The 16148-nt window shown below is 36.2% G+C and overlaps 1 protein-coding gene and 1 pseudogene across 3 annotated transcripts in view; both read right to left on the bottom strand.

The window, feature by feature from the left end:
- The window catches only part of Fbxl5 (F-box and leucine-rich repeat protein 5), a 42388-nt gene that overhangs the window by 18126 nt on the left and 8114 nt on the right, over window positions 1–16148 (bottom strand). For all 3 annotated transcript variants that reach the window (XR_015636607.1, XM_087583101.1, NM_001401432.1), the window contains exons 2-6: window positions 11355–11570; window positions 8284–8379; window positions 5857–6043; window positions 2450–2632; window positions 14–139 (exon numbers count right to left, since the gene is read on the bottom strand). Coding sequence is in view for 2 of the 3 variants with exons in the window: in XM_087583101.1 (XP_087439227.1) it covers window positions 14–139; window positions 2450–2632; window positions 5857–6043; window positions 8284–8379; window positions 11355–11570 (808 nt within the window). In the remaining variant the exon portion in view is untranslated. The remainder of the gene's footprint in view (window positions 1–13; window positions 140–2449; window positions 2633–5856; window positions 6044–8283; window positions 8380–11354; window positions 11571–16148) is intronic.
- On the bottom strand, window positions 4004–4541 carry LOC148001386 (cytochrome c, somatic pseudogene; annotated as a pseudogene).

Genomic DNA, 16148 nt, shown 5'->3' with positions numbered 1-16148 from the left:
AAGCATGAAATACCAGATTCATCTATATCGGCATCTTCGTCCCATTCCTGGAAAGCACGACTTTCATCTTTCCTACTTCTCACCCATTCCTCATCAGGTTCAGTATCAAGTTCAGTGGCAGGGCCACTATACCAGTCACCTACACAGTGAATGGGCAAGAGGAGCAAAGTCAAATTAGATAGAAGATCACTATAATCTCCTATTCACATTTGAACTTCGGCAATGACTACTTTTAGAAATATCTGTGATTTAAAAAAAAAAACTACACATACATAGGCAAAGGAGTCAATTTAAAACATAAAAAAAACTATGACTATATGAGTTTAATTAATAGCACTAATTACTAACCAACAGTAAGTATCTCCCAGAGTAATCTTTCTTTAAAACTAAAAAAGAACTTGAGAGGCTTACATAGTCTGCTGTATCTATGTTAACCTTTATAAAGGGTATGAATAATAAAGCTTTAGTATAATGAGGTTTCTAAGTATAATCTGGTTTTTAAAAAAAGTAATTATCAGTATCTATAGGCACAAATTACTAGAAATAACCCAATCTTTTCTTTCCTACTGTGACTTCACTTTGGGCCCAACAATAGCCCCATTCTGAGGACAGTTAGCTTCTCTATAGTGATTGGTCAGCAATGTACAGGGAGTAGGAACAGAAGACAGTGGACACACTGAGGTAAAGCAAAATCATAAATGTAAGCTTCCACAATCACAGTACATGTATTATATGTTCATGAAGATTGGAAAATAACAATCAATTTATTAAATTCTTAAAATTACATCTCCCTTAAGATTTCCCAACCTAAATACCATGGACATCTAGGGCTGGGTAGTTATTTGACATAAATTACTGACTGACGGTTTGTAAGGTACTTAGCAGCAACATAGGCCTCTACCTATTACATCAATGGTTCTCAACTTTCCTAATGCTACAGCCCTTTAATATAGTTCTTCATGCTGTGGTGACCCCCAACCATAAAATTATTTTGTTGCTACCTCGGAACAGCGATTTTGCTACCATTATGAATCATAACATAAATATCTTATATGTAGAATATCTGATATTAGGACTCCCAGAGGAGTCCTAGCCCCATAAGTTGAGAACCACTATGCATGCAGTAAACAGACTCCAGGTAGGCAAAGATGTCTCCAGATACTGCAAATATCCCTGAAAGGGGCAAAAACTAATATAAACAAAAGGAAATTTTAACCAATTTTTGGTTGAAATATGTTAAAAACAGAAAAACATGAAGTAGCTTATTTACGATGCAGTGGTTTCATGAAATAAACACAGCATGATCACCTCTGATAGTGTTCAAACCATTAGTTGACTCTGTCTTGATTCTTAATTAAAAACAGCTGAACAAGAAAACGCTGATTCATTCATGGGCCTTATCTGATATTTTACTCAAGTTTACCATCCCACAAGTAATATGAAAAATAAATCCATACAAAACTAATAACTGATCACTTCCAAAACACTATTGAAGAACAGCTTATTTCAAAACTGCCTCATCAGTTGCCTCTAATTTCAGCACTAAGGAGGCTGATGCAGGAGGATAGAGATTAAGAGGTCATGCTAGGCAATAGAATAAGAACACTTTTTAAAGTGCTGCCTTTCAAAAAAAAAAAAAAGCTTCACATCTTAACAAATAAATTGTTTTTAAATAAGACTCAAAATTTAAATCAGCCAAATTTTTCTTAAGAAATATATATTTCCATTGCAAAATGCCCTATAAGGGGAAGATGATACTTAAGACACCATTTTAATTCAGTGACAAAACAATGTAGTATGCAGTAGCTGTAAACATGCCATGATCATATTACACACTCATGAGAAGTCTCTCTAAACCTTCATATGTGAACGTAACAGCACAATGAAACTAACGTGATTTAAAGAACAATACATTAGCCATCATTGTAAAAAGCTATGTTAAAGACAAAACCAGAGTCAGTTACTTTAAGCCACGACCAAAGGAAAACTGTATCTCACCTTTATATTTTACACAACTGATTCTATGTTTAAAATACTCAAATAACCTAATTTTACAGTTCTAAAAATCAATTACATTTATCTTAAACTTTTGCTATGAAAAATGCCAACAATTGTCATATGTACAAAGATATAATACGATGAATTTCTGTGTACTCATTTTTTATCTTCAACAATTATCAACATTTTACCAGTGGTTTTTACAATCTCTTTGACATATTCTTCCTCGTTATTCTTAAGGAAATCGTAGCCATTAATAATTTACTCACAAATACTTCACCACTGCTCTTCTAAAATGTACACTAAAATCACATCAACTATAAAATCTATTTTTTGGTCAAAGCCTCAGAGTTTCCCTTCCCTGGCATTACATATCAATGGCTATGACTATTTGCCTGAAATAGGCAGACTGAAATACTTTGTGAACAAATTCAAAGTCCCATTTACGTACCTCTTGCCCAATGAACAGGGTAAAGATGTTTCCACAAAGATCCTGTCTTTGCCAGCTGAGACCACTTAGTGCTGACTTGACTGCACCGACACAATTCTTGAGGATTAAGGTAACTGAAAATGGACAGCATTACCTCAGGAGGAAGATGGGTTATACCTGTGGAGTGTTCTGACACTTCCGCTTCTGAAATAAAAAAGAAAATCTTTAATAGTACGGATACATGAGCAAATGCAGTAAGAAATTACAATCATCAGTAAAAGCCAGTGCCTGTAGTTAATTCCTTCCTGCTTGCAACATGTGAAAAGGAAATAACACGTATTAGAGGTAACATGGGGATGTTGAACTTGTTAAGAACCCGTAGGGTTAAACTATCAAGGCCCAGATCATACTTCATCAGTGGGAGCTACAATAATGAACACAGAATTGACTTCCTCTTACAAAGGCGTCATAGAAAAAACAATACTCACTTTGTAGCATAAGCAGCATCATTTGAAAAAGGAACCAAACAGGTTACGCTGCTTTAAATCAGCAAGCGCATACTCAGCCAGATTATGAGATCTATAAAGCATTGTTAAATGACACACATGCTCACATTTTCTATTCATACACTAAGGCTCCTGTTAGATCCTTCCTTATGTTCGCTCTGACTTTGACATCTCATGTACAAAGTCTACAAAACAAGCTTTCTTTAATCTACAAATACCATAAACTATTTAAGTCATATGCCTACTCTGTAAACAAATTTCCCTTGGTGCACAGTAAGAAATCTTATGTTATTAAGAATTGTACAAAGATACAACTTCCTATGGTCTCATAATCTATTAACATTTTTCTGGAAGAAAAATGAACATGGGGTATTATGATAAATTGAGTTAAGTACTATTTAAGAATTTGAGATTTACCCGGCAGTGGTGTCTTTCAGGAGGCAGAGGCAGGCAGATTTCTGTTAGTTCAAGGACAGCCAGGACTACCCAGAGAAACCCTGTCTCAAAAATGCCAGAAAAAGAAAAAGAAAAAGAAAAGAAAAAAGAAAAAGAAAAAGAAAAAGAAAAGGAAAGAGAAAGAAAGAAAGAAAGAAAGAAAGAAAGAAAGAAAGAAAGAAAGAAAGAAAACAGGAAGAGGGGGATAACAAGGAGAAAAAAATTTGAGTATCATATATATGGTTTGTCTTCACAAAGAATCTTAAATATAGAAACATATGATCAAACTACTTTAAACTGCCACTTTTAAAATGCCAAATATTTTAAGCATAATGCAGCTATAATTTGCTTTGAAGGAAAATTAAATGTGTGCGATGCTTTTAAACTCCATCTCATAGTTACAATTAAACAAGACTTAACAGGCTTTGGCATGGTATCCAAGGCACGAGTTGTATTTCAAGAGTAAAGCTCATAAACTTTATGGGTTTAATCATAGCTTCAACTTGTTTTTGTTTAAACATGAATCTGACTACTTTAATATTGGAAAAAGACCAACTTCAAAAAACTGTACAGTATTTTACAGGACTAACAATGCCATTACCAATCTAGAAGCACAAATGCTACTAGAGTGAAGATGCCAACCATTTTTTTTTTTTTATGACAAGTCAGTTTTACTTACATCGGGGCTGTTCAACAAAAACATTGCTAGCCATTCATGATCTGAATTTGGTGTATGAATTAAATTATGGTAATATTAAAACCATGAGATATTTGTTTTATAATAAATAAGGTAGTAGAATTACTCATTAATAGCCCTTTTTAAGATAAGCTATTAGGTCCGCCCTTTCTCCCTTCTTAATTCCAGCGAAGATCATTTTTGTTCCAGGGATATATTTTTTGGGATTTTCCAAATACTCCATCAGGGTATCCTCTCCCCAGGTGATGCCTTTGTTCTTGTTGGTATCTTATATAAGAGAATCCAGCAGCCTGACCTGTCTTCCGCCCAGACAGACCATGGAGGTATGGTTCAGTTTTATGCTTGCCTCCTTTTTCCACAGTGTGGCACTGGGCACACTTTTTTTTTTTTAAACTGGGCACACTTCTGAACAAAAATCTTCTTGCCTTTTTCAACATCACCCATTTTAAATTCGGTCCGGGCTGGTCAACACCACAAACGATCAGACTCTTGGACAGACAGTCCTGGTCTCTCCCATTTGTACTCTTTTGTTTGTCTTTGTTTATGCAGCAGTGGTGGGCCTGGTATTTGCTATATAGACTAAGCTAGCCTCAAACTTGGAGATCTGCCTACTTCTGTGCCTCCAAAGTGCTGGGATTAAAGGTCTGGACAACTATGTCTAGAACCAACTGGTTTTTTAATGTTTTAAAAGCAAAACAATTGAGATGAATAAAAATAAAAGTCTACTGAAGAAATAAACATCTATTTTACTTGCACTTCTTGCATGCATTCTCAAATGACTAAAGTTTTGCTTTGCTTCTCTCTCACTCACTATCCTGAACATTACTGGAGATAAATTGAGAGAATGATAAACATCAGAGGATAAAAATAAAATTATAAATATTCCTTTCCTTAACTCACAATAAACTCATCCTAAGTTCAGTATATGCAGAAACCAAAGTGCCCCTAACCCAGCAAACACGAGTTGTAGATGGACTATTCTCCATGAATGACATGGCTGATCCCTGGAATAGCCACCGTGCTAGCTCACGGCTGCTGCCTAGCATTTGGACGTTTAGAAAGCTTTATACTTTCTAAACAGCACGTAAGCTAGGCCGATAGAAAAAGGGTCAAAATTCAAAACTGAAATATGCAAATTAATTCCATGTCATTATAAAACCCAAAATTTCTATGTTAAACCTAAGTCAAGACAATGCTTATAAATTAACTGGCTTTGAAAAGTAAAACAAGCTACTATGCAGCTGGAGCAATGCCCCAAAGGTTACCTAGCTGTTCTCCCCGAGGATCCATTCACAGGATCCACATGGTAGCATACAATCAACTCTAACTCGAGTTCTGGAGGACCTGACCCTCTCTTCTGGAATATGCAAGTACTGAATGCAAACAGTACAGAGATACACATACAAACAAAAACCCATATACATATAGTGAAAGTAAATAAAAACTCTTAAAGCTGTCTCTATAATCAAGAGAGCTCAGAAAGCTGGCTGACACTGTATTACTACTCTGAACATGGCAGTCCTGAATGTTCACTGGTCAAAACAGTACTCACTTTATACCTATAAATTCACTTAAGAAATAACACGTTACATGTGAGCCAACCCTAGTTGGAAGACTATAAACACTAAATTCTACTGAATAAAAACTGTCTTTAATTATAGCTTTATTGAAAATGGTTTAAACTGACCACAGCATGACCCTAATCTAAATTATTCCTCAAACAGAATCTATAACAAAATGTCAACAGCACTGACTACTAAAGTGTTCTATCAAAAACAGGTGAGTCTTACCTGCATCTGACTTCTCATCCACAGAATATTTGAAAACTTTCTGTCGCTCTTCAGCTTGATTCCACAGACTGAGCCCTCTGAGGAGTTCTGCTGTGTCCTTCTGTGAGCAGTGTTGTGCGATCACTTTCTTTTTGATATCTTTAAGCTCTTCATAGGTAAAATATTCCATTAACATGGGCTGAAAAACCTAAATTGAAAAGTATTCATGGGGAAAGGTTTTCAATTTATTTTTTCCAAAACTCTTTACTAATGGTTCAAACTGAGTATTATGAATATACATTCAAAGAGATAAAAATTGTAGTTATTACTTCTAAATTATCAAAGTTTTAAAGAACATAGTATAAAGTATCCTTCTCTATGATTTTGCAGGCCTCTATGAATTTTTAAAGAACAGGAAGGTTTTCCTGCACCACGCTTGTTAAACAATCAGTCACTGAGCTATTGTTCAGACATTTAGCCCAGTACCTGCCTATGGTAGTTTAAGACCCCACAGGCTCATATATCTGAATGCTTCATCATCGGGGAGTTGTACTACTTGAGGAGGATTAGAAGGTATGGACTTGTTGGAGGAAGTGTGTCAGTGTGTGTGGGGTGGGGAGTGCCTTCATGCCCACCTGCTGCATACAGATCAGGATGTAGGACTTAAGTTACTTCTCCCATGCTCCCTGCTACACTCAGACTTAGTCCTGAAAGTGAAGGCAAGCCCCAATAAAATGTAATTTTTATAAATGTTGTTTTGGTCACAGTGTCTCTTCACAGCAGTAGAACTAAGACACTGCCTTCGGGTAGGTACTGAGTAACTGAAATCTACCAGAAAAGGGCCTTTACCTCACATGAGTATGATACCCAATATACCAGAACCCTAACTATCTCAACTCAGCTGACATGAACTAGCCAACATTGCTAGTTCAAATCATTATTTGAGTTCAGTGGGTCCTACGAAACTTTTCAGAGATTTCCTCTGCAAAACAGCCCTAACCTCCAACTTATAGGGTTATCATTTTTAAATGAAGAACCAAGGCTTTGTTGTTGTTTCCAGTTTTATAGATATGGCTTCCAGTTCGGGTTTTTATGGGATTCCTGGGTATGCAACTGAGAGGCTCTCTGACTCTTGTGCCTTCTCTTGGGTTCTTTTTCCTTCTGTTTGTTTTGTTCAATTCTGAGCACTAGTTTTTGTTTTATTTTATTATGATTTTACTATTCCGCAGAAGCCTGTATGTTGTCTAATGAGAAACAGAAAGGGAATGAGATCCAGATGGAAGGAGAGGTAGACAGAAGTCAGGAGGAGTGGGGGAGGGAGTCTGTGACCAGGAGAACTTAGGAGGGATAGAAAGGACTGTTACAGTTACCTTGGCCTCAGCACTGGCTGCAAAGACAATGTAAGGAACAACTATCAAGTACCAAAGAAAGAGCACCAGGGCAATGCTGCCTCTCCCAGGAAGAGCTCTGAGAGCAGCTTTCACTTCATCTTATTACCAAGGCATTAGAAGATGAAACCATAACGGCAAGTCACAACGATAAATGATTTACAACTAAGAGAGTATCCACAGGCCAACACAGTGGCTTAGTGGGTGAGAATATTTGCTCCCAATAAAGATGACCAGAGTTCAATTCCCAGAACCCATGGTAGAAGGAGACAATTCCCAAATGCACAAGAAATGTTTTGCTTTTCAGAGCAGGGCTGGAAAGACAGCTAGGCAGCTAAGGCTAGTTGCTGCTCCTGCAGAGGGCCTGGTCCTGGCTTCTGGCGCCATATGCCGACTCACGGCATCTATCACTCCACTTCAAGAAATCAGACGTTGTCCTCTGGCATGAAGTGCACATGCAAACATGCAGAAACAACACTCATACATGTAAAATAAAAATAGAACTTTAATAGAGAAGCAAAAGTATGCAGTCCTCATAGGATAGTTTCTCTGTATTGTCCATTGGATACTTAATCATCCTTTATTACTGAAAGAAGACAAATTGTTTTGCAGTATGTTCAACGATATGCTACTGCATATATGTGAGGCACAACTGTAATTTAAAGTCAACATTTAGTTACTCAAGTCCACTCATGAAAAAAAAAAAAAAACACTAAAGACTCTTTAAACCTGACATACAGAAAATATTTAAAGACTTACAGAATTTTCTAGAAATTCTGAAAAATTAGTGAAAATTATGAAAATGTACCACAGTACCATCACACATAAAAATATATTTATTTCTTAAGTAAATAATGTCATTCATTGAGTAAAAGTAGCAACCTTTCTAAAAAGCTATGCTTTTTATAATTCCACTGGATTTATTCCTGTTCCCAAGAAAAAACAGCTGATTCTATCAACAGAACATTCTCTTTTAGGCATTATTTTGAGGAACTTAAGGCAAAATAGCATTTTCAGTTAAATTATGAATAAAATCACAGAAGAGAACAGCTCTGCTCACCTCCTCCTCCTCTTTCATGTGGGGAAGGAAATCTCTCGTGAAGGCCTCCAATCTCTCCTTCAGCTGCTTTGCATAATTCAACTGTTCACACTCATTCTAGAGACAAAGAGAATACACATGTAGCAGGAAGCAGAGGCGCTTATCTTTAATGCCAGAAGTCAGGAGGAGGAACAAATGGCTCTCTAAGTTTGAGGCCAGCCTAGCCTACATAGCAAGTTCCAGACCAGCTGGAGCTACATAACAGAACCCTGCCTCAATTAGAGCCTTGCTTCGGTATAATGTTGAATAAAGATTTGTTTCATTATGTACTGCTTGATCAAAGCAAGTCCATTTGGCCTTCTTTTAGCATAAAGATGTCCTTGGAGCTAGGGTGCAGCTCAGTGCTGGAGCTCTTACTACTGTGTCTGACACTCTACACTCAGCCTTGGCACACCACCTCCCACTCACAGCCCTTAAAACAGTAAGCTCTGAACTCCTTACTAACACCAATCCTGGTTTTTAAATTTTATTAAAATATAGCAAATATATTTATTATAAATATACTATAAATTTCTATGATATATTTTAGATTATCCTAACAGGCCATGTATATTAATATCAACATTTCTTTTTTTTTTTAAAGATTTATTTATTTTATGTATGTAAACACACTGTCGCTGTCTTCAGACACACCAGAAGAGGGCATCAGATCCCACTACAGATGGTTGTGAGCCACCATGTGGTTGCTGGGATTTGAACTCAGGACCTCTGGAAGAGCAGTCAGTGCTCTTAACCTCTGAGCCATCTCTCCAGCCCCTAATATCAACATTTCTAAAGGCAAGGCACTCCTACTTTAAAGTAAATCATTGTAATTCTAGACATCTCTCAAGAACCAAACAGTTCTTTAACATATGAATTAAAATCACACCTCTCCGTGATTTATCCATCTTTTCCAATGTAAAAATACAGGAACCTTCAAAAATAATGAAATATTTAATATGATACTGTGGTGTTCTGCATGAGAAGGGTCCCCACTGGCTTTGGCACCAGCCTAGTAGCACTGTTGGGGGAGACTTAGGAAATGTGGCTTACTAAAAGATGTATGTCACTGGGAGCAGACTTCCAGGGATTAAATCCTCATTTCTTGTTCATTTCCAGCTCAGTCTACTTGCTGTTTCCTGTTTGTGGTTTAAGATTTGATACTTAGCTCTCAGCTCCAATCACCATACCTGCTGGCTGACAGACAGACAGACAGACACGCATGCACGCATGCTCCCATGTGCATGGGAAAGGAGGCATGTTACGGACTCATCCCTCTGGAACTGTAAGCTCTAAAGAAACTGTTTTAAGTTTTCTTGGTCATGGTGTTTTACTACAGCAATTAAAAAAAAATAACTATGACAAGTACTAATTTATCTCTGTCCTGGCCTGTTTTTTTCCTCTTAGATATGTATTCAATTACTTTCCAATATTCAGTTCATTGTTGAACTCTGCTGAGATTTTTACATATCCATTAAACACATCCATATGTATGGCTTCCAATTCCACTTATATGCTAATAATTATCAAATCTGCATTTTACAATACTTCACTCTTTGCTCTTCAAATCCACCAATGCCTTCTCCAGCTATTAATAAACATACACTTGTATTATCTAAGTAGTTCAGGATAAGCCTTAATCCCTAGCCCTCTTCCACATACAAAGTCCAATACTATTCTCACTCATTTCTTTCTCTTTCCTCTGCCACTTTGTATAATCCCAGAATTCTTCTGGTCTTAGGTCATACATAATTGCCAAGCATGTCCCTTCCCCTATATTTTTAACAATCACTACTTTGGTTCAGAAATTAATGACTACATAATACATGAGTAATTTACAAAACACCAAGTGCACCAAGGAGTATTCAATAAAAAGGTAAATCTTTTTCTTACTATGCAGTATTCATCCCTCTTCTAATCAACCACCTCTCCTCTGGATATCTACGTAGTGTTTTTCCTTCCAGAAACTACTGGTAGAATGTCTTACTAATGATTTTAATTTGAGTGTTTTCTGTCCTTTGAGATTAATCTTCCCTCTCACTGAATCTCTTTTCTAAAGCAAAGTGTCTAATTAGAGGGTATACGGTGGCTCCTATGTCACACTGAACTAAAAGGGTTAAACTAAGATTAATTTTTAAATATTGTATAAGACAAATATAATTAAGAAAATATGGGTTGGGGATTTAGCTCAGTGGTAGAGCGCTTGCCTAGCAAGCGCAAGGCCCTGGGTTCGGTCCCCAGCTCCAAAAAATAGAAAAAAAAAAAGAAAATAGACATGCATCACTATCCTAAACTATACTCACAAATGCATTTCATTTTCTTTTTCATTTTTTTAACTTTTGTTTATGAATAAAAAAATCTCACTATGTACCCTGGGCTGGACTTGAAGTAGTGACTTTCCTGACTACTGGAATTTCAAGTAAGTGCCACCATTTGTGCCATACAACTGAAATTGTCTTCTTTAACCATTCAGTTTCCTACAATAGAGAAAAATAAAATACAATAAACACTGTAACTGTCATTCAATTTTTTTTCCACTACTAGAGACTGAATTCAAGGCCTTACTCATGCTAGGCAAGAATTTTGCCACTGAATGACATTCTCCACCTTCAATTCTATTTTGTTAGTTTTATTCTGCTTGAAAACAGATCTCCTTACATAGCCCTGGCTGGCCTGGAACTCACTATGTAGACCAAGCTGACCTTGAACTCACAAAGATTCTCCTTCTGCTTCCAGAGTTCTGAGATTTAGTTCACTGGCCTATCTTCAGCAAAAATCCTGTAGAGTTGATTCAACAAGAATCCTCATGTTTTCTCTTAGTAATTTTCCATTCACTGGCTCCTTCCTTGCTTCTTAGCCCTTAACTCCTACATTTTCTTATATTCAGAATTAAGTTCTATCATTCCACCTTGCTATAAACCTCCACTGTAACCACTCCTCACGAACAGTCTTCCTAGCCATCTCAAATAAATTATCTTTCCATAAATAATATCACTTCTTAAAGTTGCTAATAAAAATTACAGTACCATCACATACCCATTTTTGCAACTTACCTTAACATTCTTCAGCCCCTTTTCAAAGAGACTAAGCATCTCGGAGAGCTTATTGTCAGAATGCACATTGTAAATGGTCTGACTGCGTTGCTGAAGTAAACCAATAATGTATTCATTTTCAATTTGTTCATGCATTTTAAACTCCTTGAAAGTAGCATATAAAGACTGGAGAAGAGCACGGAAGTCATTGTTGTTGGAAAAGTTGGTTTTAGAAAGCTGAATAATAATTTAAAAAGTCATAGTTAATAGATGTAAGAGGTAAACAAGAAACATTCAAATGTACACTTAAAGTTTGTTTATAACAAAGTATTTCCTTTATGATTACATTAAAGTACAAATAAAGAAAATTCATAAAATAACAACTTATAGTTGTAAAATTTAAAAGTACCTAGATCAGAAAGCTGAAGGTTGCATCCTCAAGTACTTGATACAAGAAAAGGGATTGGAGTGGGGATCACATAGTTTATTTAAATAAAAACTATCAGACCCAGTTCCCTCCAAGCCTGAAATGCCATTACTATTACTCTCTCTCTGTCATAAAGAGAAGCAGATACACCAAAGGCACATACATTAGAAGAAGCTTAGAATAATGTGGCTTCTTTTCCTCTGTTCAAAATTATCTTAATGCTATTACACTGCTTCTACAGTTTAAACATTGGAAAACACTGTTTTTGGAGACAGTGTCTTATTATATAGTCCTGGTTAACCTGAAACTCACTATGTAGACCAGGCTGGTCTCAAACCAACAAAGACCAACCTATGTCTGCACCCCAAGAGTTGGGATTTAAAGGCATGAGCCACCACATCCACAAAACAGGTATATTTTTAAGAAAACTGACATAAATATGTAACACCTTAAATGCTCTATCATTTTTTTAATTGTAGCATTCAATGAAAGGAAAATGACCGTTCTAGTGTAACTCCAAGCTTTCACATTTAATAGAAAATTAAATTCTGTTATTTAAAACACACACATCAATAAATGTTTTTGGCTTTTAAAGTAAAGTAAGCTAAGCATAGTGAGATGCACACCTTTAATCCCAGAACTTTGGAGGCAAAGACAGGTGAATCTCTGTAAGTTCAAGGCCAACCTGCTCTAAATACAAAGTTCCAGGGCTAGAGAGGCTATTTATTAATTAATAATATATAGTAATATTCAAACCTTCCACTATCTATACCAAATCTAACTTCTATTGTTCAATTCTAATGACAAAATTCATTTTAAATGGGGAAACAATTTAGGTTAAATTCAACAGGTGGAGAAATTAACATCAAACACTAAATGCTGTGGACACTAAAACTCTTAGGCTTCCTTTCCTAAAGAAGAGTGTACTCTAAGCTGTTTTACTGGCCTTTCACAGCAAGAATTGTGGTGAGATAGCAAAACACTAAAACTGCAGTAAAGCCAACCGACCCAGAACAGAATTAACTAAATATCTTTAGATGGCAGCATGCATGGATCAGCATGGATCACAGAGTTCTATAGATTCAAATTCCCGGAGACCCAGCTCTAACATTTATTTAGCTAGATAACTCTTGTCTCTCAATGTCTTTTTGTCTGCTTGATGCTAACCGGGAACAAATGCCTATTGTCTTTTAAAATTAAATATTCACTTTTATAAATTCAGATACTTTATGTTCTATTCTAATAATCAGTGAGTGAGCAGCTATGATACATGGGGGAACAAAATAAAACTCTCTGCCTTCATGGAGTTGACACCCTATGGAACAGAAGACGATAACGAATAGGTAACCATACTGCTTTCGTCAATCATCTAGAACTGGGGTTGGCAACATTTCTGTAGAGTCAAACAGGAAATATTTTCATTTTCCCGGGGTATAAGCCTATGCAACTACTTAACTCTGCTGCTACAGACCAAAAGAAACCACACATGATATGTACGTAAATGACTGTCACTTTATTTCTATAAAACTTTGTCTTCAAGCACAACAAAGTTTAAACTTTAATCTTCACATGTCACAAAACACTGTTTTGTTTGCAACTATAAAACGATGTAAAAATAATGCTTAGCTCCTTTCCATATTAAAAATATGTATAATAGAGTTGGGATTCTCACTTCAGATTTTAAGAATGTTCAGATATACCACACCAGATTAAAATAAGCTTCATTAGTGGCTATTAGACACAAATAGTTTCATGGGTAATTTTGCTTAAAATGGAGGGAGATGCTAAGGAGGGCTTTAAAAAGTCTTAATGTAAGAGGCTAGGAATATGACCAGCAATAAAAAAGACCCCCGAACAAGCACTAGGCAATAGGTTTGTTCTCAACTCCAGGAGGGAAAACAAATCTTAGTAAACATATGACATAAAAATACTAACAGTCATAAACTTTTAATGCCCAAAGGTATACAATACACCCGTGAATTAGGTTGTGACAGCTAACTACTCTGTATTTGAAAGTTACTACCAGAGTAGATCTAAGATGTATTTTTCTTCTATCTACCTATACACAAATTAAAACTATGTTAACGGACTGGTTAATCAATTAGATTTGGGCAATTATTAAACATTGCAAATGCATACCATACCCCTGTACATCTTGAATATATATAACTTTATCAACTACACCTTAAAGCTAGGGAAAGAAATAAATCATATTTGAAAAGTGCTTTCTGGAGAGAAAAAAAAATTGCTTATAGAACAGGTGAAGAAAATAGAACAGGTCCTAATAAAATAAGTAGATAAGGCCAAAAACAAAGAAAAGGGAAAACAGGTTCATAAGCTATAACCCACATCATTTTTGTCCATGTAAAAATAATTTTAATCTGGTACCAAAAGTTACTTAAAAGTTAAAAACATATCTGTGCTGAAACTCAGCATGGACACTAAGCATGAACAAGTACTTGAGTTCAATCTTCAATACCACAAAATACAAACAAGCATAAACCAAAAAAGGCTAGGCCACACACAACATAAACTCTGCAACAGAGACTTGGCTTCTATAGCTAATTTATGTCATAGATAAAATGTCTATCCCACACAGAAAGCTATCTTTTTGAACCCAAAAAGTAACCGATCAGAATAATTGCTCAACACAAAAATTTCACTATAAGAAACATTTTCCCCCAAGAGATAAAAGGGAATGTCTGGGGACAGTTGAGTTTGTCACCAAAAGAGAATGCTATGGACACAGGGTGGGTATGTATGAGCCAAGAACATGGCTAAACATTATACAATGCAGAGGACAGCCCCCACAACAAATTATGTAGCCCAAAACGTCAACAGTGCTTCAGCTGAGAAATGCTGCTCCAGCCAAGCGTTTTACAAACACTGTTTACTACAGAGGACCTTGTTAGTCTCTCAATACACAAAATATGATGAAACAATGAGTGAAATCCAGATAGAGAACAAATACTTCAAAGGTACTTCAGGAGAAACTCTCTCCCTCGGTACTCTGGGATATATTTACATTTCTACTTTCCTTTTCTAATGCTATTTCTGATGCACAAAGTTGATTGAAGACCTACTAGCGGGTCATAAGATATACTGTGAAAAACAATGCTCTATGGTAGTACGAAAGCTCACCGTGCACAGTTATACAGTCTGGGGTCACCACATTCAACAAAGAACCTACATATAACAAGACACACAGATCAACACCAGTCACACAGTAACACGGTGCTTTTCACATGAAAATGTATAACTGTCTTTCTGTCTCACGATACGGTACAGCCTAAAATAGAAAGGCTGGCCTTAAACTGACGGCCAAAAATAACTAACATAAAGTCAGTAAGTTAAAAAAATAGGGACAAAAATGCACAACAGGAATCCAAACATTATCACCCAGATGCAATTTTTTATTTTCTGTCCAATTATCCAGATCATACTTTCAGTAAACAGAGATATACAGGCTCTGGCTAGATTTACAGATGGAAAAAAATGACCTACAAATAAACTGTTTTTCATAAAGAGTTAGTAATAAGTAACAAGTGAGGTAAGGCTAAAAACATGGGTTTCAGAGGAGAAAAAAATTCTAGGATTAAAATTCAGGCTCTAATTGCTGAGTGAGCTGGGTAAGTTATTTAACCACTAAGACTATTTCCTCACTTTTAAATGAGGGATAACACTTGTCTTACAAAGCTCTTGTAAGGATTACAGAAATAATGTCGGCATGCAGTAAGAATCCATTAAACTCCCTTTCCTTCCTCTCAGCTCAAGATTCAGTATTATGTCTACTATGTCTGTCTTCCAAATGCCAATACAGGTATGTAGAAAAATGGGGTGGGAGGAGCCCTAACTGTAAAGCTACATTTGAGTTTCAGAAAGTAATGTATTTAATTTTGCGTTTACTATCTTCTTAGTTTTGGTTATAAAATATCCTTGTTTATAAATGATAAAAGTAGATGGTTCTTTTAATATCCTTGCTTGAAAAACTTAGGCACCCTCTAACTGCTTTCACCACTAATATTTTTAGCTGGGGGGGAGGGGGGATTCTGTCTGCATGAATTTCTATTCACATATGCATATCTAATGCTAATGGAAGATTGCAGGGAATATTAGATTCCCTAGAACTGGAATTACAGACCATTGTGAACTAGCATGTTGGTACTAGGAATAGAGCCTAGGTCCTCTGGAAGAGCAACTACTGCTCTTAATTGCTAAACCATCTCTCAAGCTCCTCCAACTTTTTTGTGACTTGGGTCCATTTGTGTGTGTGTGTGTGTGTGTGTGTGTGTGTGTGTGTGTGTGTGTGTGTTCGTTCTCTATAGAAATCAGAAACTGTTCTCAGAAATCAATTCAGAGACTACTCCCAATGCTTGCTGTGGACCGAA

This window comes from Rattus norvegicus, chromosome 14 (assembly GCF_021556685.1).
Source record: "Rattus norvegicus strain SHRSP/BbbUtx chromosome 14, alternate assembly SHRSP_T2T, whole genome shotgun sequence".
Taxonomy (NCBI): domain Eukaryota; kingdom Metazoa; phylum Chordata; class Mammalia; order Rodentia; family Muridae; genus Rattus; species Rattus norvegicus.
The sequence above is the reverse complement of the archived record's forward strand: the minus strand, read 5'-3'. Positions and strand labels throughout refer to the sequence as shown.